The 25,148-nt window shown below is 38.8% G+C and overlaps 1 protein-coding gene across 4 annotated transcripts in view; it reads left to right on the top strand.

Moving 5' to 3' along the window:
- Positions 1-24,899, top strand: part of Nadk2 (NAD kinase 2, mitochondrial) — a 40,721-nt gene extending 15,822 nt beyond the window's left edge. For 3 of the 4 annotated variants that reach the window (XM_060380483.1, XM_060380487.1, XM_060380485.1), the window contains exons 5-13: positions 5,103-5,186; positions 5,853-5,986; positions 9,747-9,825; positions 12,523-12,588; positions 13,806-13,901; positions 19,141-19,196; positions 19,326-19,379; positions 21,233-21,356; positions 22,895-24,899. In XM_060380483.1, the coding sequence (XP_060236466.1) occupies positions 5,103-5,186; positions 5,853-5,986; positions 9,747-9,825; positions 12,523-12,588; positions 13,806-13,901; positions 19,141-19,196; positions 19,326-19,379; positions 21,233-21,356; positions 22,895-23,033 (832 nt within the window). In that variant the 3' untranslated portion in view covers positions 23,034-24,899. The remainder of the gene's footprint in view (positions 1-5,102; positions 5,187-5,852; positions 5,987-9,746; positions 9,826-12,522; positions 12,589-13,805; positions 13,902-19,140; positions 19,197-19,325; positions 19,380-21,232; positions 21,357-22,894) is intronic. The other variant, XM_060380484.1, reaches the window with a different exon arrangement.
- Positions 24,900-25,148: the final 249 nt, after the last annotated feature.

The raw sequence follows: 25,148 nt of genomic DNA, 5'->3' as shown, positions 1-25,148 counted from the left end.
TATTTTGTGTGTAGTAGTGTTCTATCTGCATGCACATCTACATGCCAGAAGAGGGCACTGGGTCACATTATAGATGGTTGTGAGCCACCGTATGGCTGCTAGGAATTGAAGTCAAGGCCTCTGGAAGAGCAGCCGGTGCTCTTAACCACTGAGCCATCTCTCCAGCCCTCAAGGACTACACTCTTAAAAGAAAACTGACTCTCCTTTCCCCATAAGAAATCAATTGTCAGTAGCTCTTCAGCTACCTGAACGTTACCTGGCTTGATCTTGGGTTGGACTTGTATGGACAATCACAGTTGCTTGTGTTCATGAGGTCATCATGTCCAGAAGATACTGTTTTGTACCCATTCTCCCTCACCTCTGGCTCCTACAATCTTTCCATTCCTTCTGTACTGGAACATACACTCTTAATAGCAGTCTTACCCCCTCATCCCCATAGATCTGCCCTTCGTTGTTCAGTGCTCGGGTCTTCGCTGTTTTCTTCATATTAATTTCTTTGGTGACTCCTTAAATATTTCTAAATCATTGTCTTTTTGCTCAATTCTAGATCAGCTTGTCATCATTCTCTTCCTATATTATGCTTAAAAAAAATGGAGAAAAAAAATCTTAGAAACTTGGGCTTGCTAGCACTTCCAGCTTAATCTTAACCGCTCATGGGATCTTTGCCCACGCCAGGGCTGCTCGCTTTTGTACCTTCTGTATCCTCTTCTCCCTTGAGAAAGCCCTCCCCACGTTCACAGAGGGCATGAAGGTAGATCTCCTGTCACCTGTCCCCTTTGCTCGTGATACCTCTCAGCCTGTATTCTCACCTTTCCAAGACTTCCCTGGGCTTCCTTCCCGAGCCGCATCTCAGTTACTGTTTGTTCCCTTTCTTCCCTTGAGCCCAAACGTAGCTTGTGTTCTCACTTCCCAGCTCTAAACCTTTGTGTCTTTTCTGGATTCATCCTCAGCCAGTTCACTGATACTGTTGGAGAGGCCAGTGATCCCTGAACCCAGCAGACAGTATATCCAGGTGCTGTCTTTCTTGATTTGAGGATTTAGACATAGCCCTCCCTTATTCTATAGGCATTTGTAAAATTCTTTTTTCCCCTACCTTTGCTCTTTTTCTTTGTATCTATCTCTTTTAAAGGAACTTCTTTTGGGTCACTGTTCTATAGTGCTGTTTTCACAATTATATTTTGACTCCTTTTGTGCTTTGTTGTCTAGAACATTCTCTGCTTCCATCTTCGTCCTAAGTGTGCCCACGAGTCAGTGATGCTTCATACTGTCTCTCAAAGCTTTCCATTGACCCCCATTCCGCCCGAGGAAGTTGGGTTCTAAATGTGATCCCTAACCCGTCCTGCCTTTCCTCTGATGTTTTAGTTTTGCCACGTAGACCCTTTTTCTCAGGGAACTAGTCACCCTTCACTGAGTCACAAGACTCATTATCTGGTGGGTTCTGACTGTCTTCTGCCTAATCTCCTGTTACTTTTTTTTCTTTTTTTCATGATATTCAAGGAAATTGGTGTTTCATCAGATGTATTAAAAAAAAAAAAGCCAGCTTGTCTACAAATGATCACTGTTTTTCTCTTTTGCTTCTTTCTTGTTAAGTGGAACCATTACCTGTGATGAAGTTATGATTTCTTTCTTATTCCCTCATCAAATTCTAGTAATTATACCTAAGATTCTACCTGTCAAAAGTTTTTAGATGAATTCACATTTGCCTTAATTCTTCCCGATCTACCTCTATATCCCCATCTTGTCAACAACTTCTTGTCTTTTTTAAATAACTTATTGAATTCTTTCTGTGCTGTCCATGTACTTCTGGGTGTGGGCTGTCCTGGAGTGTGGTTGACCCACCAGCCCCACACTGATAGAAGACTGACTCAGCTTTTCCCAGAAGTCATCAATTCTCCATAGCTCTTGAGTTTGAGCTAGGGCTTATGAACGCCTTCCAGTCCATGCTAGACAGACTGACTTGACCATGCTTGGGCCTTGTTCAGATGACACTGTTGAGTTTATCTCTTACCATTTTCACTGCCACTAAACAAAGTTCAGGTCTTCATAGGCTTCTGTTGAAAATATTTCAGTAAGCAAGTGTTCAAACATAGAAGGTGGTAGAGGACATTTTACACACGAGCTATAACACAACTCCTGCTCTCTCTTTAAAGTGCAAGTCTGATTACTGTTACTCCTTAATTAAAATCTTTTACAATTCCCCTGTGATCTTTAGGATGCATTGCAAACCTCTTAGCAAATATGTACCCAGGCTTTGGCCATCTGTTGCTTATCCGCTCTTCTACTCTCATCTATCCTCATATACTTATGGGCACTATATATCTTTCAGTTGAAAAATGCATACGGAGGTTTAAACTTCTAGGAGCAGCCCAGAATCTTTCTGAAAGGCTCACTGTGAACGCTAACCATATGCGCGTCTGTTCCCACTGTGGTGGGAGACTGCCTTAGGAAGCTTTGGCTCTGGCCAGAGGCTTTGTTGACATAGGAGGTGGTGGATGATTCCAAGGAGTGAGAGCATTCTCCAGAAGGCCCGTGCTATTTTCATGCATTTCATGTTCTTCTGCCAAGAGTGTGCTTGTGCTAATGCCAAGAGTATCCCTGGCTGTTCCTCAAGATGGAGTCTAAAATTGTACTGCTGTGGCTCATCCTTAGGCAGGCCTCAGCTGCCTCTGCTGGCCTGGTGATACTCCCTGCACAGACAGTACTCAGCTAACACCTTCCTGTTCTCTGCTTGTCTCTTTTGTTGCACTGTTAATTCTTTTGAGTATAGGACCTTGTATCTTAATTTCTCTAACATTAACAAGTTTTATACATAGAATTCAGGAAACTTTGAATAATGAATGTAATTAAAAGATCATAGTAAGCAGGCCTAGGACTTCAACCTAGCTGAATTAATGTTCTCCGAGTTTAAGTAAGTGAGATCATTAGTTTAGTAATTAACCTTTGAGTCTCTTCATTGTTGATGCATGTGGGTTTTAGAGATTCTTAATAACCTGTTTTTATAGAATTAAGATAAGAGGTTATTAGGTGATTTTATGGTTGAACTGTAGTTTCTTAAAAATGAAACCAAACAAAGCACCATAAAACCTGTGAAAGCTGATGAGGCCTTAGATCTGGCCATGGAGGCAAGAGGACAAATCAAAGAACTGCTAATTCTTTTGCTTTAAAGTAGAAAATGGAGAAAAATGGAGGAAAGCTATATTACTACCTTGTCGTGAGGTCAGAGAGGTCATCTAGGGCTTCAGGCATCTGAGGCCTTCCTTTGGGCCAGAACATCTGCCTTAAGATGGTTCACTCATGGATCCACCTGAAGTGCTGTTATCATTCAGTTGTTCTCTTCCTTCTTCCATGTACTCTGCTGAGCCTGGTAAAGGATTAGCCTTTGAATCCCATGGTGTCAGCTCCCCTTAGCCTCCTAATATTCCCACCCTCTGTGGCTTCGATCTTGCCCTCCAATTAATTCAGTCAGGGCTGGCCAGTGAGGCCAGTGAACTGGAGTGACACTGAAAATTCTAAGCCATCTTCTGAGTGACACGTTGCAGCTTCTGTGTTGGATTACTCACTAACTGGTCAGTTACCACGAGCCTGAGATCACTGTGGTACCCCCGTGAAGAAAGGTTCACATCAGAGAAGCTGAGACCTCCTGCTTGTAGCTGGCGCTAGCTTCTCAGCCTTAAGCAATCTTGGAAATGGCTCGAGTAGCCCAAGTGAGGCCTTCAGATACCTGGAGCCCAAGCTGTGTATGGCCCCTGGAGAGAGTGTCACCTTTTGTGGACAGTAGTTTAGAATTGCACTTAACCTAAGGAGATATTTTTTTAAATCAAATTACTATGTTACCTTTTACTTAGTAAACATTGTGCAAACTATTAGTGGTTTTAATAAACTATTTTTTAGTTTAATTAATTTTTAATGGTCTAGGCTTGAGATCCCAGCACCCAGAGTTGTAAGCAATCTGTGATACTTTGTCTCAGAGGACCTCCCCCCCCCCCCGCCCATGAGGTCCTACCTGTTATCTCTGTACATGAAGAAATCTATTAACTGTACTTTGCAAAACTTCTTTCTCCATTCATAACTTACATTTTACAATTAGTTAATTTATTATCAAGTCTTTGTTTTGCCAGGTCTACTTGGCCATTTCTTCTAGACTAGAGCACCATAAGAATGCTGATAATGACATTTTCTGTGTCACTGTCCTGCACCAACTTAAAAGGAATCTTACCGCTTTATAAGTTTTACTGATTTTATTCTTAATTGTGTATATGTGAACATGTGTCTGTTTGGGATATAATCATGTGAGTTCACGGCCATCTGACTCTGAAAAGGATATAGGTCCCCTGGAACTAGAATTATAGATGGTTGTGAGCTGTCTGGCATGGGTGCTAAGAACTGAACTCTGGTCCTTTACTCTAACCCCAGAGCATCCTTCCAGCTTTGTAGACCAGGCTGGCTTTAAACTCACAAACATCCATCTGCCTCTGCCTCTGAGTGCTGGGATTATAGGCGTGTGCCACTGTGCCTGGCTTCTGTGAATTTCTTGAAGTTCATCTTTATTTTTTTTTTTTTTTCTTTTTCAGTAAGTGAAAGGCTATATGGGGAGGAGTTTTCTCAACTCTTGTTTAAGGATATCTTATGTAGTTGAAATGCTTTCACATAATTGGATTTCACACATTTCACAATTTGATTCTTCAGAATAATCTTCATGGCTGGTGGTTTAATCAAAAATTTGGAAATAAGAAAAGAAAACAATTGTAATGTGAAGTTAATTATTTGAAGTTAATAGGTAATTTAGAGGTAAAAGGCAAGGATCCCACTCTGCCACTGGGTGAGTTGACAGAGTGATTGGTAGTGGAATTTTGTTATTATTTTTAGTGATTATAGTGTGTAAACATAGGTGTAATTAAAGCTGGTTGTGGACTGTGATTAATTCAGTGTTTTTGTTGTTATTGGAACAGAGTATTTCTGTTTGTGGCAGAAATGATGTTTAGGGTTGAAATTTAGAAAAATTGGTCTCTAGTTTTTGTTGTTTGGTGATGCTCTGAATTTTTTCTCCTCTACCCATTTTCCTCTGCCCTGAACCACCTGCACATTGTGCCCTTACCTCACAGGTCTGAAGGTCATTTATGTCTGCCTGTGCGATACACACATTCCTTCCCTGAAGCCTTACAGAAGTTCTCTCGTGGTGAGTTCAGGTAGGAATTTCCGATTCTTATTTGAGTCTTTAATTCTTATTTGAATGGAGGATTGTATGTTTAATCAGTTCCTAGTGTCTTTTTCTTACCTGTGAAGTTTTTTTTAAGCAGTGGGATGGGACTTTTAAAGAAGTATTTCTCAGAGCTGGAGATGTGGATGGTGGGACGGTTTCTGTATTTGTTTAAAAACAATTTTGAAAATTGGGGGACTTTAATCAAATATATTCACCTTAATTGGGTACTGTTTGCCTTCTGTGGTAGATGTTTATGTCTAGCTTTTATGGATTTAATGGGTTATTAGTAAGATTTTAATTCAGATTAGCTTGTGAGTTTTATATAAGCTGGGAGGAGAGGTAACACGTGCACACAAAGCCTTCAGTAGGGACCTGTGGGCGTTAGGTGTTTGTGCTATAATTTATCCATGGAATGATTAGCTGTTCCCCCCTCCCTTTTGGCAGGGTCTCACTATGTAGGTCTGGCTGTCTTGGAACTAGCTATGTCCACTAGGCTGGCCTTGAACTCACAGAGTTCTGCTTGCCTCTACCTCCCCAGTGTATGCTTAACCTATAATTACCTTCTCATATCCATTTGTCAGTTTGCCTAGTTGTTATAATGTCTGATCCTTACTCCACTGTGTCTGGCCTTCCTTCCTTTCTTTACTTTCAGGTGGCTGTGGAGGCAACGTATCAGGTTGTACCTGGAAGGGACTGGCATAAACTCCACTCCTGTGGACCTTCATGAACAGCAGCTGAGCCTGAGTCAGCATAGCCGAGCCTTCAACATCGAAAGAGTTGATGAAAGTAGGTGGGGTGGAGAGTGGGCGTTTTGAAGCAGTGATTTACATTTACTTTGCTTCTAGTGACACTAATAACTCCTAAGAAAATACTTTTGCTGGCTTTTTTTTTTTTTTTTTTTTAATAATTAGAATCTAAAGAAGTAGAACTCTCTCTCTAGGACAGTTTTGAAATTAGTTGATTAGGGATGAATTATTAAATACCCGACAGGTTAGTTGACACTTAGGGAAAGACCTTTGACAAGTCAAAAGGGAGGCATAGAGATTGACCGGGACTCTCATAAGTATGTGTCATATGTATACTATAGTTATAAGTATACCTAACTCTCTCACTCTTTGTATTTAACTGTATTTGCTATAGTTGTTGATTAAAATCTTTCTTGGAAAATTTTGCATCCCAGCTTTGAGATTGCCATTTGAAGTAGATTAAGGAGAATCCTGACAGATGGCAATTTGCAACTGTTTTGTATGAGGGTTAAAGTAAATATTCAGCTTTGCTCTAATTTATGAATTTTAATTTTGTCATATACTTTATTGTTTTCAATAATTTATTTCCCAAAGAAATAATCACGGACTGTTATAAAAAGATACTTTTCTTCTTTTTGACATATTTCTGGGTAATTTCAGGAATGCCTTTTTAACCCCCACACCACACCCTCTTTCTGCTGTGTCATGGTGATTGAAAGCGTTGTACTAGCATATTTCTTCTTTCTTTTTATTAATTAACTAATTTGCTTTATATCCCTATTGGAGCGTCTACTCCCTCCTGTTCTCCCAGTCCCTTCCTCTTACCTCCCCTCCCTTTATGCCATCTCCCTTTCTAAAGTCTGAGTTCATGTCTGTTGGAAAGATTCTCTTTCTGTTAAAAAAATCATTTGCTGCCTGGTTTACAAAGGGAGTCCAGGACAGCCAAGGTCTACACAGAGAAATGGTGTCTCGAGGAAAACAAAGAAACAAAATCGTTTGCTTTTATAAGTCTTTTGAGGTATTAAATATACATGAATTTCTATTACTAGTTTTGAAAATCTTTCATAGTTCAAGTAAGATTTAATAATTGTAGCTAGAAATTTTATTTTCTCTCTCACTAAAGAAGCTGGGCTGTGGAGATGGCCCAGCGGATGAAGCATTCATGTTCAAGTGTGAGGAATGGAGTTTGGATCATCGGAATCTATTTAAAACCTGGGCAAGTGTGACACCTTTAACCCCAGCACTGGGAGGTAGAGACTGTGTACCACACTGGGTATAGTTTGAGCATAGGAGCCCTCAAAGCCTCCCACCATAGTGACACACTTCCTCCAACAAGGCCATATCAACTCTTAACAAGGCCACACCTCGTAGTGCCACTTCCTGTGGGCCAAGCATTTAACCACAGGAGTCTATGGGGCCATTCCTATTCAAACCACCATACCCTGTCTCCACAACAAAACAAACTCCAAAACAAAAGCAGAAAGACCACACGCTATGGAATGGAAAATGGAAACTAAAGTGGAAAGGTAAGTTCATATTTAAGAAAATTCCACAGATAGCAAGATTTCATATTTACTAATAATATTTGTTGAATCTCTGCTGTTAGCTGAACATTTTTATGGAGAATCCATGGAGAAGAAGACCTAAAAAGTTCTAAAAATAATTATTTTATTTAAGAAAAAATAATCCAAACAGTAAGTTTTTAGCATTGTACATTTGTCAAACTGTCAAATATGCGGTTGTGGCTATGTCATGAAGCAGAGTGGGATAATATCAAAAGGTAAATGATTTATGGCCTTGAATACAATCATATTTAGTTAAACACAGAATATCCTGAATATGGCTCTTTGGCCGGGTGTGGTGGTGTGTCCCTGTGTTCCCAGGACTTGGTATGTCGGGTTTGTTCTGTTGAGCTGACAGAGCAGGCAGGTAACAGGTGATCAGAGAACTCCTGGTGTTGTCACAGGGGCCCTTTATCGCTGAAAGAATATGTGGTTCCGCTTATGAGGTTAAAATCCAGGAGAGATGAGAAAACCAGCCTTTTTGATATAAAAAATATGTGCAGACTTATATAATGAGCAGATTCAGAGGTCAGAAATTGTGTTGGTGGTGGTGTGGCTCAGTGTATTCAGTCTCTAATGTGAGTTAGATTTCTATTGCTAGACTACTCCAATCTTTAGCATTTTAGGCATACACGTTTATAATCTCACAGGATGTGAAGCTCAGAATCCAGAAATGTCTTTAACTGGTTAGTTCTGGTTTAGGGTTCCTCATGACATGACATTTGAGCTTTCTAGTAGAACAACAGTACTTGAAGATATGACTGGGACTGGAGAATTCACTTGCTGCTTCTCATGTGGTTGTCGTAGAAGCTTCAGTTCCAGCCTTACCCCACAGTGAGTGAGATGAGAGAGGCAGGCAGACAGACAGACAGACAGAGCCAGAGACACACACAGCAAGGCAGAAGTGCGGTGTCTTCTCTAAGCTAGGCTCAGAAGTAGGTGCAGAGTAGAATGCTTGTGTTGCATCTTTTGTCCCTATCATTCTCCTTCCCTCCCTTCCCCCCCCCTGGGATGTAATGGGATGTGTGACTAGGAGGTGGCAGGCTAGAGCCTGGAGGCTGCCTACTGTAAACCGGGAGGGACTTGATAAGTGTTGGCATGGGGGGAGTGTGGATGGAAGGGAAAAGTTAACTTTTGCCATAATGTTTATCTAGTGCAAGATACTTAACTTCAGTACTGCTACTAATGACACAGGGGATGGGGCTGACATTTCCGCTTGAAAATTGATAAAGGACAAAAAAGTGAAGGGAGCTCTCTAAAGGTGACAAGATCAATTTAATCCCCCATACTGAAAATACTTGGAGGGTTTTCTATTGTAGTGATGGAGAACACTTACTTGATTAAACAGATTAAACAGAAGATTAGGGTTTTTACAGATTTTTTTTTTTTCTAACGTTGACATTCCTGAAAACATTATTGAGGCTTCCTCACTGAAAAAAAAATCTACTGTTCTCTTTCTGTCTCTCTCCCTCCCTTTCTTGCTTTTTTCTTTCTTTTCATATTTAATATTTTGGATGGGTGATTAGAATGTTTTTCCTTCCCTTCCTCTAAACCCTCACATGTACCCCTCCTTGTTTTTTTTTCCTTCAAATTCATAGCCTCATTTTTCATTAATGGTTGTTATATGCATAGTGTATATGAATATACACACATACATTCCTAAATATAATCTGCTCTGTCTGTCTTTTACTTGCAAGTATGTTTCCAGGGCAGAGCATTTGGTATTGGATAACCAATTGCTGCTCTCTCCCCTGGCAAAGAGTATTTGTTTGCTTTCAGTGTTCCTTAGTTGCCTAGAGTTCTTTCTGTAGGGTTAGGGCTTCATAGTTGTTGTCCTTGTTCAGCTCAAGTTTGTGCAGTCATGTCAGTGAGACTTTGTAGGTGTGGCTTCTGACATTGCTAGATCTTTCTGGGTAGGTTTCCAATGTGAGCCATGCAGGTAACTTGTGACCAGAATCCAGGGTGGTGCTTCTTCACAAATGTTTGATCAGTTCCTTCTCTAACGCTTTCCAGATAAGACTCAGTTAATACTGTACTTGAATTATTTTGGAGAGCCAGAAGTTTGATTTGTTGGTACAGACTAGGTGACTTAGGTTTTATCTTCCAAACGGTTTAAGATGATTGTGTTAGTTGGTAGTAAAGAATACGATGCTTTTACAACTTCAGAGTCTTATGAACTTTTTATATTTAATAGTTCTGAAATTCAAGGAACTCTCTTGGCCCTCTCACCTTCTGCAGGATCCGAGGCTTCAGGACCTCAGCTTTTGCCAGTGAGAGCACTCAATGAAGTCTTCATTGGGGAGAGCCTGTCTTCAAGGTACCTTGTAGCTTGTGATCTTGAATGTAGAATTCAGTGATTTCTACAGCCTGGCTTGAAGAAGTTAATTATTCAATAAAATTATTTCCAAGGCCAGCATACATGCTGATAACCAAGGAAATAGAATATTCTATGAGGGAAAATTTAGTGAAAGTTCACATTCGGCAGTTACTCATAGTCCTTCCAGCATTCCTTCCCAGTGCCTTTATCATAAACATGATTTCTAAAGGCCTAGGAGTGTGAGTTACGAGGCATACATTTGCTGGTGACCCATACGTTTCCTAGGTAGTCTGTATTTAAAATTCTCTTTTAAAAATGAGTGTAGTAGCACATTTCTAGACCCAGCTGCTCAGGAGGCCTCTAACAGAGCAGGGGAGCCTCTTGTTAGAGCCCAGGAGCTTGAAGCCATGTCTTGGGCAACACAGTGAAAACTTATGCACCTCCTGGATCTCTCCCACCCTCCATCTTCCCTTCCTTCTCCCTCACCCTCCCATCACAACACAGTACAAACTTCTCTCTCACATGTAAACATTCTATCTCTTACACACACTCACACATATACATAACTCTCACACACATATACATAACTCTCACACACTTTCTCTCACATACACACTATTTCTCTTAGAACACATGCATCTCTCTCCCCTTCTCGTACACACATAAACATACACACATGCTCAGGAGGAAAACATCTCTGCTTATTAATGTTTTTAAGGCTGATTTGCTTATTTGCTTATTTTTATGTAGGATCCAATTATGGTTCACACATTGCATTTCACTATTGTGGCCTTATGCTTATAAAATTAATAACTCACCTTACTTTGTCATTTTGTCTCACCTCACTTTTGTCATTTGTGGTACTAATATTTTTGGCTAGTCTGAGCTGGTTGGTTACAGGACTCCCCTTATTTTATGTCTGCATAGTGTTCAGTACAGGTGCTTCAGATAAGGCCTTTTTAATCGTGCTGTGTTGTTGTTCATTGTTTAGCGTAACCATAAGGCAAGTGTATTGGCAGTTTAATGTCTTTATTAAGAGCAGGAGTTAATCTCAGGGGCAGAATGCTTGCCTGGTATGTGTAAAACTCTAGGGTTAAGTCCCAGTAGTGCATTACAGTTTTACATTAACTTAATGTAAAACTGTAGGACATATATTATTACCGATAATGTGTTTTCTGAGACCTAAATATAACAGCTTTGGAATACCAACATTTTTTTCCAACCTTTAAACCACCATGCCTACCATGGAATAAAGTCAGTTCCATTGTAGTACTTTATGCTCAGTTTCCCCATTTTGTAGATTGTATAAATTAGATATGGGGACTAGAGCTGAGTTCATGTCTTATCATGTTGGTACCATACCCATACAATTCTTTGAGAGCCGTGTCATTGAAATTTATGTAGCATTGCTAGTTCTTCTTATTGCAAGTCATATCCTTTCATAAGTTTGTAAAGAGAGAGGTTCCTCATAACTGAAAGTGACACCCACATTCTAGCTATTACAGTGTCAACAGCTTTATTGTAAATCCAATGTACATTAAAATGGTGATGACTAATGAGGCAGAATTAATTGAACAACTCTTCTGAATTATTGTGGTTATTTTATTTTATATAATATTTATTCAGTAAAAACATATTGTGCGTTTGTTATATACCATGTGTAAGCCACTTGGGATACAAAGATATGTATTCAAAATGTAATGGTACATTAAGCTTTTGGAGGTTGGTGGAAACATAAGTTTTTAAATTTTTACAATATTCTTTTAAGAAATGAAATATTTACAGGAAATGTGTAAATACTTAAGTGTAAAATGTACTTATTTTTAACATAGTGAGATACGTGATCTATCCATTTGGAAAGTTTTGTCTCATTCTGCATGTCATATTTCACATAATATGGAGATTATGATATATTCTATGATGTATAAAAAAGGATGAGAAAGGCACCAGAGAGCGTCCATTAACTGAAAAAGATTTGTGAGTCCATGTTTACTGTGAGAAGACATTTGTGGCTTACTTTACCCTGTGCTTTGTGGAGGAGGTGTGGCTAGCTGCAGGGAGCTGCTACCTCCAGGCTGTTGCACACTTTATATTCATTGGAGAGATAATGTAGAAGAGGAGGAAAACGGAGTAGAGGACAGGCCGGGAGTCAGTGAAGTCGCTCAGGTGATGTCTGCTGCTGCTGCTTCTTGTTCTTTGATGTCTCTCCATAGATCTTTAGAAAGATAAGCAAGCAGTGGTTCAGCTTTGTGGCGTTGAACATAGTGAAACTATTTTGGAGGCTTCAGGGCCTTTTTTTTTAAAGACTATAACTAGACCCTTAGGCAAAACGAACATGAACACATTAAGCGTCTGCTGTCTTGTCAAGCTGTGTGTATTGTATTCTATTACTTAGTGCTCATAGCAGCCCCATGAGGAAGGTAACTGTTTTGTCAATGAGAGCAGAGAGATCCAGAAGGATCAGATAATTTGTGTAGGTTGCATAGCTATTTAGAAGCAAAACTGTTATTTGAGCCCATTAGTTAATTCTTGATCCCAGCCCCGTGTTGAGGCTTTCCTGTGCCCTGGAACCTTACGCGCTTTGCTTGGAAGAAAAGAACCGCAGCAATGTTTTTCCTGCCTCATTTTCAATGTTCTTAGATTGAAGAACATTCTAAAAGCCCATGTTTTTTTCTTTTTCTGTCTGTTCTAACCTAGAATGCCTTATTGTTGGGCTGTAGCAGTGGACAATTTAAGAAGAAATATACCCAATCTAAAGGGACTGTGAGTTTTATTGCTGACTTAAAAATAATTTCTCCCAAACAAAAATTCTATGAATTAACTAATCCCAATAAACTTGCATGTAGAATGACACTAAATTTGCTTATCATTTTGGGCTCAACATCTCTCACCTGGCTTTAATTTTCTCCTGTTCACTTCTGATCCTCTCTACTCTTCACTCACTGCTCTTCTGCTTCTTTCTAGCACAGTAGCAGACATTGCTGGGAATTTGGCTGGCTTGTCTGTGCAAAATAGGCTTCTAATGTGCTTTTTCAAAGAAGAAATAACTGACCTGTGAAATAGATTAAAGGTGAATATTAGGCTCATTCTTTATAGAGAACAGTAATGAAAGAAAGAAAAAGAAGTTACATCATGTTAAACTTATTAGGATCTTGGAGAAGATGTTGAATGAGTTAGAACGAGAAATAAATCACTGTAGTATAACTGTTTACATGAATGTTTAATAACTTATTTTGAAAACCTATATTTTATTAAGGCTTTAACTTCTTAATTTGCTGAAGAAACAGTCTAGTGTTTGTCAGTGACACCATTATTTTAGAATAAGAGTTTTACATAGTAGGCTTTTATATATTTCAGAAGTTATTTCTGTCATTCACTTGGTATTTAAAGAATAGTATCATTTTTTTTGGTGTCATAAAACTCATTTGATTTCACATTTATAGAATATTCTAAAACATGTCAGTTGTAAGAAATTATACTTTTGAGTCTTAGTTTTGTCTACTGGGATTGAATTGGTTGAGAATTTTCTTTACAGTTTTATCTGTTAGCTGCTACCATTTAAAATGGTATACTAGCATATGACTTAAATAAGAGCTTAGCATAAAGAACTAGATGCTGTTATGTCAAGGAATAAGTGCCAAAAATGATAGCCACTTAAAGATGAAATTGTTTGAACTCTAAAAGGAAGTTCTGTGTGTGTTAGACTCTATAAGAGCAGAAGCAGCACTGATCGAAAAATGGACAAGCCCTGTCTGAAACATTGTTTTGATAGGAAAGGGGGCATCTAGATCAGAAAGGCTTGCAGATAAACAAATGGTTTCTCCTTCTAATTTTTTCACTTAATCAGCACTGGAATTAGCATGGTGATGTCTGTACCTGTTGAGTCAGAGTCTGGGTCAAGCTGGCTTACTTAGATTTCATGAACTTTGAAGGCCTCACACAGCTCAGCAAACACAGCTTTTTCTGTTTTCAATTCATAGGGCTTCCTACTATGAGATATCAGTTGATGATGGCCCATGGGAAAAGCAGAAGAGTTCGGGGCTCAATTTATGTACTGGAACAGGATCAAAGGCCTGGTGAGTAACTTAGGATGTTGCCTTTCAAGGTGTGTAAACTTTTAAGTAACAAAATTCGCTTCATATGTTATATGGATGCATCTGAGTCTTCTAATGTGCAGGGACAGTGCTTTGTTGTTCAGCACATTCAATGCTGATCTTCCTGTTTTTAGGTTTTTTTTTTTTTTTCTGTGTTCCATGCATTGTTCACTTCCGTCACTGTTTACCCAGACTCTGTCTCTAGAGAAAAAAAGATTACTTGCTAAAATCACCCTCTCCTTGCTGTCCTTTGCTCTCCCCGCCACACAAACTGACCCTGCTCTTTGCCCTTTCCAACTCTTGCCAGCTTTCTCAACTGCTGCTGCTGCTGCTTTGGTCTGGGTGCCGGGTTTTTGGTAGATATTCTTTGTCTCTGGCCTCTTTTTCTCCAGGCTTTCAGCTAAACAGCTCTAACAGAGAAATGATTGTAAAGTACAGGGATAGTTCTAAATACATGTAGAGAAAGTCCCCTCTTCGCTTTAACACTTTGGCTGCTTAGTCTGACACCAACACCCTGATAGAATGTGTCCTTGGCCATATCACTCTCTGTATCCCTGCCCGACCCTCTCCCTCCCCATCTGCCTTCTGCAGACACCCAGACTGCTTGTAATTCTCAGCACACACCTTGCTCTCCTTGAGCCTTTTGTTTTTGCTCAATTCTTCTTCCTGTTTTAAATTTCTGAACACACTCCACTTTGGTTCCATGGTGAAAGCATCCAGTCTTCAAATGCTGTTCTCTGTAGGAAGTTGCTGTCAACCCCAGTTCCTTTCATAAGCACAATGAATGGATCCCCTTTGGTCCTTTAGCACCGTCCCTTAGTGCTGGCATAGCACCTGTGTGTTACTAGTCTAACATGCTGGTACTACCCAGCAAGATTGGGCACTTTGAGGGATTTGAGAGAGTAGCTAGTGTTTTTCTTTTTCTCCTGTTCAAATTTTTTTTTAACTTTTTATTTCATTAATTACAGTTTATTCACTTTGTATCCCAGCTGTAGCAACCTCTCCTTTCCCCTCCCAATCCTACCCTTCCTCCCTCTTCTTCTCCTATGCCCCTTCCGCAGGCCAGTGATAGTGGAGGTCCTCCTCCCTTTCCATTGGACCATAGTCTATCAGGTCTCATCAGGACTGGCTTCTTTGTCTTCGTCTGTAGACTGGCAAGGCTGCTCCCCCTTCATGTGGAGGTGATCAAAGAGCCAGCCACTGAGTTCATGTCAGAGATCGTCCCTGGTCCTATTATTGGGGAACCCTCTTGGAAACTGAGCTGCCTTGGGCTACTTCTGTGCAGGGGTTCTAAGTTATCTCCATGTTTGTTATCTAAGTTATCTCCTTGTTTGGAGTATCTGTCTCAGAAAAGACCCCTGTGCCTAGATTTTTGGTTCTGTTGCTCCCTTTGTGGAGTTCCTGTTCCCTCCAGGTCTTTCTATCTCCCCTTTCCTTTCTATCTCCCCTTTCTTTCATAAGATTCCCTTCACTCTGCCCAAAGTTTGGCTGTGAGTCTCAGCATTTGCTTTGATACCCTGCTGGGTGAAGTCTTTCAGAGGCCCTCTGTGGTAGGCTCCTGTCCTGTTCCCTGTTTTCTCCCTCTTCTGACATCCGTCTCATTTGCCTTTCTGAATGAAGATAGAGCATCTTACCCAGGGTCATCCTTCTTGCTTAGCTTCCTTAGGTGTACAGAGTTTAGTATGATTATACTATATTATATGTCTAATATCCATTGATAAGTGAGTATATACCATGTGTGTCTTTCTGTTTCTGGGATACCTCACTCAGGATGATCTTTTCTAGATCCCACCATTTGCCTGCAAATTTTATGATTTCCTTGTTTTTAATTGCTGAGTAGTATTCCATTGTGTAAATGTACCACAATCTTTGTATCCATTCCTCAACTGAGGGGTGTCTGGGTTGTTTCCAGATTCTGGCTATTACAAATAAATCTGCTATGAACATGGTTGAGCAAATGTCCTTGTTGTATACTTGAGCATCTTTTGGCTATATGCCTAGGAGTGGCATGGCTGAGTCTTGAGGAAGCACTATTCCTATTTGTCTGAGAAAGCGCCAGATTGATTTCCAAAGTGGTTGTACAAGTTTACATTCCCACCAGCAATGGGGTAGGGTTCCTCTTTCTTCACATCCTCTCCAGCATCTGTTGTCACTTGAGTTTTTGATCTTAGCCATTCTGATGGGTATAAGGTAAAATCTCAGGGTCGTTTTGATTTGCATTTCCCTGATGACTAAGGATGTTGAGTGTTTCTTTAAGTGTTTCTCTGCCACTTGATATTCCTCTATTGAGAATTCTCTGTTCAGCTCTGTACCCCATTTTTTAATTGAATTACTTGAATTGTTGCTCTTTAACTTCTTTAGTTCTTTATATATTCTGGATATTAGTCTTCTGTCAGATATAGGGTTTGTGAAGATCCTTTCCCAATCTGTAGGCTGCCGTTTTGTTCTGATGACAGTGCCCTGTGCTTTACAGAAGCTTTTCAGTTTCATAAGGTCCCATTTATTGATTGTTGAGCTGTTGGTGTTCTATTCAGGAAGTTGTCTCCTGTGCCAATGAATTCAAGGCTTTTCCCTACCTTTTCTTCTAACAGGTTTAGTGTGTCTGGTTTTATATTAAGGTCTTTGATCCACTTGGATTTTAGTTTTGTGCAGGGTGATAAGTATGGATCTATTTGCATTTTTTCTACACATAGACATCTAGTTAGTCCAGCAGCATTTGTTGAGGATGCTGTCTTTTTTCCATTGTATGGTTTTGGCATCTTTGACAAAAATCATTTAAAATGTCCCCTATCAAGTGCCACTTTTTGTTGGTTGTTTTGTTTTTTGTTTCTTCGAGACAAAAGTTTCTCTGTGTAGCCCTGGTTGTCCTGAACTCACTTTTTAAACCAGGCTGGCCTCAGGCTTACAGCGATCTGCCTGCCTCTGCCTCCCTGAGCACTGGGATTACAGGGGTACAGCAGTGCGCTCAGCTCTCATATGTGGCTTTTAAGTTGGGCTTGTGTAATGTAGAGATCATTTGCTACTTTTTCAGCATGACTTTTAAAACGTTTTATTACAGAACATTTAATTTATGTAAACATAGACAAAGGGAAACCAGTGTTAGGAATCCCCAGGAACTCAAGTCAGGGGTGAGTCCACTCCCCAAATCATTTTCTATATACACCGATCTTAACCTAACTTCATACTATTCTGCAGTGATTTTCAGACGTCATTTCATTTTGTTCATAAGCCAGGCTGGTAGCATGGCTCACTGGATAAAGGCACGAGCCACTAAGTACACTACAACCTGAGGTTAGCCCCCAGGGCTCACATGGTGGAAGAAGAGAACTAACTCCTGAAAGGTGCTCCCTGGCTTCCATATGTGTGGCAGTATGTGTGCCCTCCCCATCCCACCCCCAAATCAACAAACAATTGTAAAAAATAGATCACCTCACATGCTGCAACATTAGTTTTTAACCATTTCATAAGTTAAACTAGGGGTGCAACAATGAACAGGTTTCATTGAACATGGAAACATCTTTTCGGCTGAAAATGGTGAGCATATCTGTTCAAATCAAAAGTGAGAGTTAGAAATGGTTTCTGGAAACCTCTCCCCCTTTTTTTCTTCCACAGTATTCTCTAGGAAAGGGCATAATAACAGGATTGGCGTACAGTCTGGGGAGTCAGGAGAGCTTGATATACCATTTAGTAGCTTTGTTATGTGAAAGGAAAGATTAAGATGATATTTCTTGATCTTGTCTTTCTTGATTCTTGGTAGAGAATAAAAGTTGTTTTTTTTTTCCATTGTAAAAATATATTTTAATCTAAAACAGGAATATTAGCATTTAGAAAATCATTTCCAACAGTATTTACAATTAGCTTCTGTGAGCAGGAACATGCTTCTTCTCAACTTTGGGACTATAGCAAAAGTACCTGGAATTTGTCTGCCATGCACCTTCTGAGTATTTCAAGTCAAGGTCATCACCATTTCTTACAGTTCCCAGCAGACCAGAGAAGGGCTACATATGGATTCACGTTGGACCTACTCCTGCTGTAACTATTAAGGAAACAGTTGCCAACCCCTTATACTTACAAAACCAAACCTGGGTCATGCTTACATAGCATGTATGAAGCTTTGGTTTTAATCCCCAGAAAATAAAACTTAATATGGCCTCAGTTTTTGTTTTGAATATGAGATGTATGGAGATGTGTGACTCGGGGTAAGCTAGCTGCTGTAACAGAAGAAAACCCCGATCTTAGTGGTGTAATACATTAAAAGCTTATTTCTTGCTCTCATAAAGTCCAGTTTGGGCACTTTTTTGTTTGTTTTGAGACAGGGTTTCTTTGTGTTGTCTTAGCTGTCCTGTACTCACTTTGAAGACCAGGCTGGCCTCAAACTCACAGAGATCTGCCTTCTGCCTGCCTTTGTCTCCTGGGTGCTGGGACTAATGGAGTGCACCATGGCACCAGCTCATTGTGGGCATTCTTAATTGACAGGTGGCTGTCCTTTAGTCACTCTGCAGGGAGGAAAGCTTCTGCCATTCTGAGGCTCTGCTATTTCTGATTTGGTGACTAAGGTTACTGTATTGAGCTGCAGAAGAAGGAAGAGCATGGGCTGTTCCTGTGGGGGTCTGGTCAGTCAGGCTTGAAGATATTATTCACATCCTCAGTCCTCAGGGATGAGGGTTCCCTTAGATAGTACTTAGTGACACGTTACATAGTAAGGGGGCTAAAACATGGAAATCTGACCATGTGTATGGGCAGGAGAGTGTCTGAAGAAATCTCATTTTTGCATATGCAAACATTTCCCACAGGAGTAGGACATGGGGGTGTAGAGCTTAGTGAGAGCTTTCTTCCTTCTCCTCAGCTAAGGGATACATGTTTGTGCCCGTGGACGGCAGCAGTTAGCTTGAAGACAGCGTCCAGTCTGCATCATCTGTGTCGAGATACACTTGAGTTCTCGCTGGGTTCATCAGATTAGGGTTCTTTGTTAATTCCAAATCTTTGCAGTCTTTAATTGCTTTCCATTTGCAACTTCTGTATTCCTATCAAGTAGAAGGATAATTTCCCTCCGACATTCATGCCAATATGTGTGTGTGTGTGTGTGTGTATTTGTTTTTAACCACTGGTTTGCAGTTGTCTTAATTTTAACGATTCTTTATGTTACATACATCATGCATGTCTCATTTTTAGTGTGCTTTTAGGATGAAGACAAGAATTACGTGCTTGCTTTTTTTTCTAGGTCATTCAATATTAACAGGGTTGCTGCTCAGGCTGTTGAGGATGTTTTAAATATTGGTGAGTACTAACACAGCTATTGTATACTACAGAGTTGTTGTGTACTATATAATGTACATGCTATGTATTTGCTATTGTGTGATGTACAAGATTAACTGAAGCTTTTTTCCATCTTTCCTCTGTCAATAGCAAGACAACAAGGAAATGTGACTCTTCCGTTGAACAAAGAATTGGTAGAAAAAGGTTGGTATCTCATGGTATTGGTTACAGTTAGCTTATTTCTGTCAGCTTTGAGAAAGAACAATATTATGACTGTCTTCTTAATTAGATGTTACAGCATTGTCTTGTTAAAGGGAGCTAAAAAGGCTAAAGCAGGGCTTTAAGATAGTTTTTAAGTGACATTTTTATTTACTTTGAAGTGTGTATATGGGCATTGTGGAGGTCAGAGCACAACTTACAAGAGTTGGTTCTTTTTAACTTTTAGAGGCAGAAAGATGGCTACCTCCTGGGGATATGAACTCAAGTCATTAGATTTGGTGGCAAGCATCTTTACGTGTGAGCCATCTTGCTTTTCTTTAAGCTGCAGTTTTATACTCTCACTTGTGTTCACTGTGAAATACAGCCCATATATCAAGACACTACAGCTGTAAACACATCCTGGGTGGCAGAAAGAGTATTTATGTGTTTTAAGTGCATATCTAAATTCATGCTGTCCCAGCAGGTTTTTCCATAGTCACGTCCAGCTTTTCATGGTATTAACACTATCAAATTTATTCTGCTTATTTTTAGTTTGAGACTTAAAAGATTTAAATCATGGCTTGTCAGTTAGCATTAGCTAGCTGGTATCAAGGAAAGGGAAATTGGCACCTGCAATTTCTAGTTCTATAATTTGGCCTAAACATCATGAGAACTAAATAAAGAAAGATGGAGGTGCATGTTCTGAATGTCCTGAGTGATTACCTCTCATACATGAATCAGGTAACCACCTCATTTGGGCCTTTGTACAGTGTTATATACAAATATGAACTGATGGTATGTCAAGTGCAAAACTCAACACAATAAACAATACGTCTGGAATGTATAAAATTTCTATTTAAGCTGCACCCAGAATACAGGGATAGATTTTCATTTAAGAACGTGTAGAGTTTTTACTGAGTGGATACTTTGAAGATTGAGCTGTCTACAGAAACTAGAAGGCCAGTGGCAGTCGCTGTCACAGACATTCCTAGAACCAGTCTTTTGTAGTTTCTTTCATAGATACCACAGTTTCTATTTTACTTTTTGTGGTAAGTTAGATTTTTATTTTTAAAGAACCAAATATGGTTTTTAAACCTTAACAAGGATTTTTTAGAAAATGACACTTAGAGTAGAAGCTGTATCGCTTAAATGTTGATCATTTTGATAGTTGCTATCAAGTTACTCCTGGGGCCCGGGGCAAGGCAAGGGGCTGTAGTGGCCAGTTGTCCCCAAGGGTAGAAGCCAAACCAGCACACAGACCTCTCTGGTGTTATGTGCTGCAGTGATGCGCAGTAGGCTGTGAGGACTAAATATTTTTAGTTAATGATGGGTCTGAGATAATAACCTCATTGCAAACCTCAAGGAACATTCATATACATAAAATTCTAACAGTAGTTCCAAAATAAGGCATATTATCAAAGTCTTACTGTTTTTGTTTAAAATGTACTCCACTAAACTTTCACTTTTAACTTCCTATATAGTTGTCTTTGTAAATCCCTCCCTTCTCCTTCTCTCCCTTCTCCTCCCCTCCCCTTGAGGGTACTTCACAACTCGGTTTTCAATGTTGAGTTTGTCTTACTGTTTAATTCCCAGCTTTGTATTATTTGTTTCTCTTTTTTCCCCCAGTTGTACCTATTTCTTCTCCGTTGTGGGTGGTGAATGTTTTTTGTGGGTTAATAATTAAAACTAATAGTCATTTCTTTCTAAGGCTTATATAGAAGAGTATGTAATATGAGTTCCCAAAGAGATACGCTTCCAAGCAGCCTTTGAACACATGCTTTAAACTGGAAGTGGCATGTTTATCACATGCTTCTCAGATGTAACCATCCTTTATTAAACCTGCTCTTTTTCCCTTATAGTCACAAATGAATATAATGAATCATTGCTCTACAGTCCAGAAGAACCAAAAATACTTTTCAGTATTCGAGAGCCAATAGCAAACAGAGTTTTCTCAAGCAGCCGTCAGCGTTGTTTCTCCACAAAGTAAGCATCCTTAGTCACTTCGTTCATCCCAGTAATACATTTAAACACATACACAAAACACAGAAACATCCTTTTCTTTTTGAGATATTGAGACAAATGGATTTTTTTCTTTCCCTAGGAATAAATATTCGCTTTATTCAATTAAGAGTTAATTAGATTTACAAATTTAAACTCATTTTTGTATATTTATTATATTTAAGTATCTTAACTGTTAACTAATATATGATAGAGGTGATTGGAAAAGATACTGTAAACATACCATGAAATGCATTTGGACAACAAAAGGCTGATGAATTAATTGCTCTATAGCAGGATTAAGAACCTCAGTGAGTATACCAATAATGAAACAAAACTGTACAGTATAGAGAAAGTTACTTGCAAAATATCCCTGGTCTCTTTTCAGGTATTTTAGAATTGTATGTGAAATTACTGTTCCAGAAGCCAAAACTCTGTGAGCATAGACACAGTGCCACAAGTAGAATTCTGTGTGCGACCTCACGGGGTCACAATCAAATTGCAGATGCGCTGAAAGTAAAATGTGAATTTTGTTTACATTGGGGTTTTATCTCCAGATACCTCAATGTGTGTGTGTGTGTGTGTGTGTGTGTGTGTGTGTGTGTGTATACATATATATACCTCTATATATTTTAGATAAGATTATATATAGAAAAAATATTTTAGATATGATTATATTATATATTATATAATCTTTTAAATAAGATTATATAGGATATGTATATAATATATATAATATATACAATATATTGTATTTATATAATATTTATATAATATAATTTTATAATATATACATTATATATTATCTATATATTATAGATAATATATATTATATATACATATTATATATATATAAAATAAGCATTTGGTTATGGGCTACTCAGCCTACTTATAGAAATTCTAGCAGATCAGTAAAAGACAGCCAGTAAAGATGTTTGTTATTTCACAAAGGCATATTTAATAAACATCTGAAAAATGCTTAACCTTATTCATTTGGGGAATGAAAATATCCCCAAACTAGTATGGCTGAAATAAAGGTCAAGAATGGACATTACCTCAGCGATAGATAGTGGGTATACTTGAGAGAAAGGGCGGAAATGGCAGCTGGGAGAAGGTACTGGTGCTGTGTTCATTGAACTTTTGCCTCTTCTCTGTTTACAGTCCATAATCCTTAAGAAAAACTTTACACGTGATTTCTCTCTTGCTTGTACTTAAAATCCTTGTAATGGAAGTTCCCTGAAAGTAGCCCAGCACTCCATTGGCATGAAAATGGTAGCAGCCCAGCACTCTACGGAGTTGGGATTGTTGTTGTTTTTCCCATGGATAAATAACAAAGTGAATGTTTCTACCTTGAGTTTTAAACTTGAGATGTTGATGTGTGCTCGTATTGGTATTGTTTACGGTGACTAATTGTCAACTCAACTCTTAAAGTCAAAGCCAAGTAAGCTGCTAGTTATAGTAACAACACAGTTTGCTCTGGGTAAGAGCATCTGATATTTAATGGGCCATCTGCTTCCGCTTAGAGTCAGTGTTCGGTCTCGATGTTGGGATGCCTGCATGGTTGTGGATGGAGGAACATCTTTCGAGTTTAATGACGGAGCAATTGCTTCAATGATGATCAATAAAGAAGATGAGCTTCGAACTGTGATTCTGGAACAGTGAAGAGTTTCCTTCACAACAGATATAATTACTAGAAACATTTTTCTCCAGCTAGAGATGAACAGCCACAGACCGACCAAACACTGGTTCTTACTGACTGATTACCACTAGAGTCAAAGGTGGCAGAGTGGATCCATGTGCTTTTCTGCGCCATTCTGATAGACAAACGCTGTTCACCATGTGGCACACAGACGGACTAAAGGGATTAGAATTATGTTGGTGAAGCTTCTACATTATTTACAGTTGGTAACCAAGGGTATTGATATTCTTTAGAGAGGCAGGTTAAATAAAGGATTAAATATTTAGCATTTGAAACTTAACTGTACAAGCGTTGTTTTTTCTTCCTAACTCTGTGGCATTGGCCACATGGTGATTTGATTAGTGCATTATTTTTATAGTTCCTAAAATTAAAGATTTTCAAAAATTTTGGTGATGGAAAATTTTGATAAATCCTGAAGTTGACCTAACTAAAGTTGGTAAATGTGTTTTATATATGCTAAGAATTTTCTAATCCAGGAAACAATGATGAAATCACTATTGATTGAGAAAATGGAATCATTTTTTAAATTATCTGTAGATGAGTCTGACTTGTTTTGGTCAATGTCAGCAGTGCTAGAAGAAATGTGTCCTTTGGGACAAATCATGATGCTTTGTAAATGTATTAACTTTTTTCATGACAGTTGTTGTTCATACTTTTTTTTTTTTTGAAAAATAACTTGAGTCCAAAGCCCCTTTCCTGTTTTTGGATCTCTATTATGGATGCAAGGATTAGAAGGTTAACCAATTAGTAGGTTCTGTTAATTGTTCAGTAAAAGGTTCAAAAGAAACTTCCTTTAGTATTAGGATTGCCAGCAAGAGAATGGACTCCAGTAAATTCCCAGCTTTGGAATTGCCTTACTTGAGAATTGTGGTTTTAATTTACTGTCCTCCAAGTTTTAAACAATAGCTTTGTAGGATAAAACATCAGAGCTTCCCCTTCTCCCAGTATGAAAACCACTTTTTTTTTTTTTGGAGGAAACCATTTTCATTTAATTCTTGATCTCCTTAAAAGTAACTAATTTTTGCAGAAAGCTCCCATTGCTAAATAATGAAATGGTATTCTCATGTCATTTATCCAGAGTTGTATATTTTTCACTTGTTGGTGAAAGTGTTCTTTCATTGACATGGTATTTGTTGCAGACTCATTCTGCGTCATCTGTCACAGTATGCTATATATTGAAGTGTCAGACATCAGAGTAGACTGGAACTTGAGCCTACACCTCACACACGAAAACTGAAAGCTAGATGCATGATAGATCAGATGCTCTAGCTTTGCCACACTCAATATACTGCTCTTACCAATTAAAAAAAAGGACGTAAATGTTCAAGGTGGTCTAGATCTGTCTCGGTTTTGGTGTTTGTCCACACTTTTCCTGAGTATCCGCTGAAGGAAATAAGTCAGTGTTTTTGCTGAGCCAAGTCTAATTTCTAGTTTACCTTAAAAAAAGAGATACAATTAAGATACGACTTTATATAGAAGTTAAATTCCACACTATAAAAATTCCCCTGAAAGGCTTTATTAGAAAAAAAAATGCTACTCTTGTCCTTAAAATATCTAGGAAAGCTGGTTGATTTACCACAGTTCTATTAACATGCACTATTAACTGTTAACTAGCTGTGTAGAATTGTTCAGAAGCAAATTTGGAAAGATACTGAAATTATGTACTATGTTCTGATACAATCTGCCTTCTGCTCTGGCAGGTGGGGATTTGTCTGTAATAGATGAATGGCGAAGGATGTTGGGATATCAAAAAATGTCTTTTTGAATGGGTTAAATCTTTATTGACCACTGTATGCAAATAAAATTAAATCATTGTCTGTTCTTTTTTACTTTGCTTCTTGTTTACTAAGTTCTAATGAGATCACTGCATAAAAATAAGTTTTTCTCTGATACTGCGTTTCAAGTCTGTCCCCACTGGCCTGTAATCTGTGCACTGTAGATTTGTTGCCATTACTTGATAGAATGTAATCTGTTTATTCAAAATGTTTAATTCATTTTTCATATAACTTAGTTGAGTATTTTTAATGTTCCATATGTTTTTGTATTCTTGAATAGGTAGCATTCATGTATGGAGCTAT

Source organism: Meriones unguiculatus, chromosome 3, assembly GCF_030254825.1.
Source record: "Meriones unguiculatus strain TT.TT164.6M chromosome 3, Bangor_MerUng_6.1, whole genome shotgun sequence".
Taxonomy (NCBI): Eukaryota; Metazoa; Chordata; class Mammalia; order Rodentia; family Muridae; genus Meriones; species Meriones unguiculatus.
The sequence above is the reverse complement of the archived record's forward strand: the minus strand, read 5'-3'. Positions and strand labels throughout refer to the sequence as shown.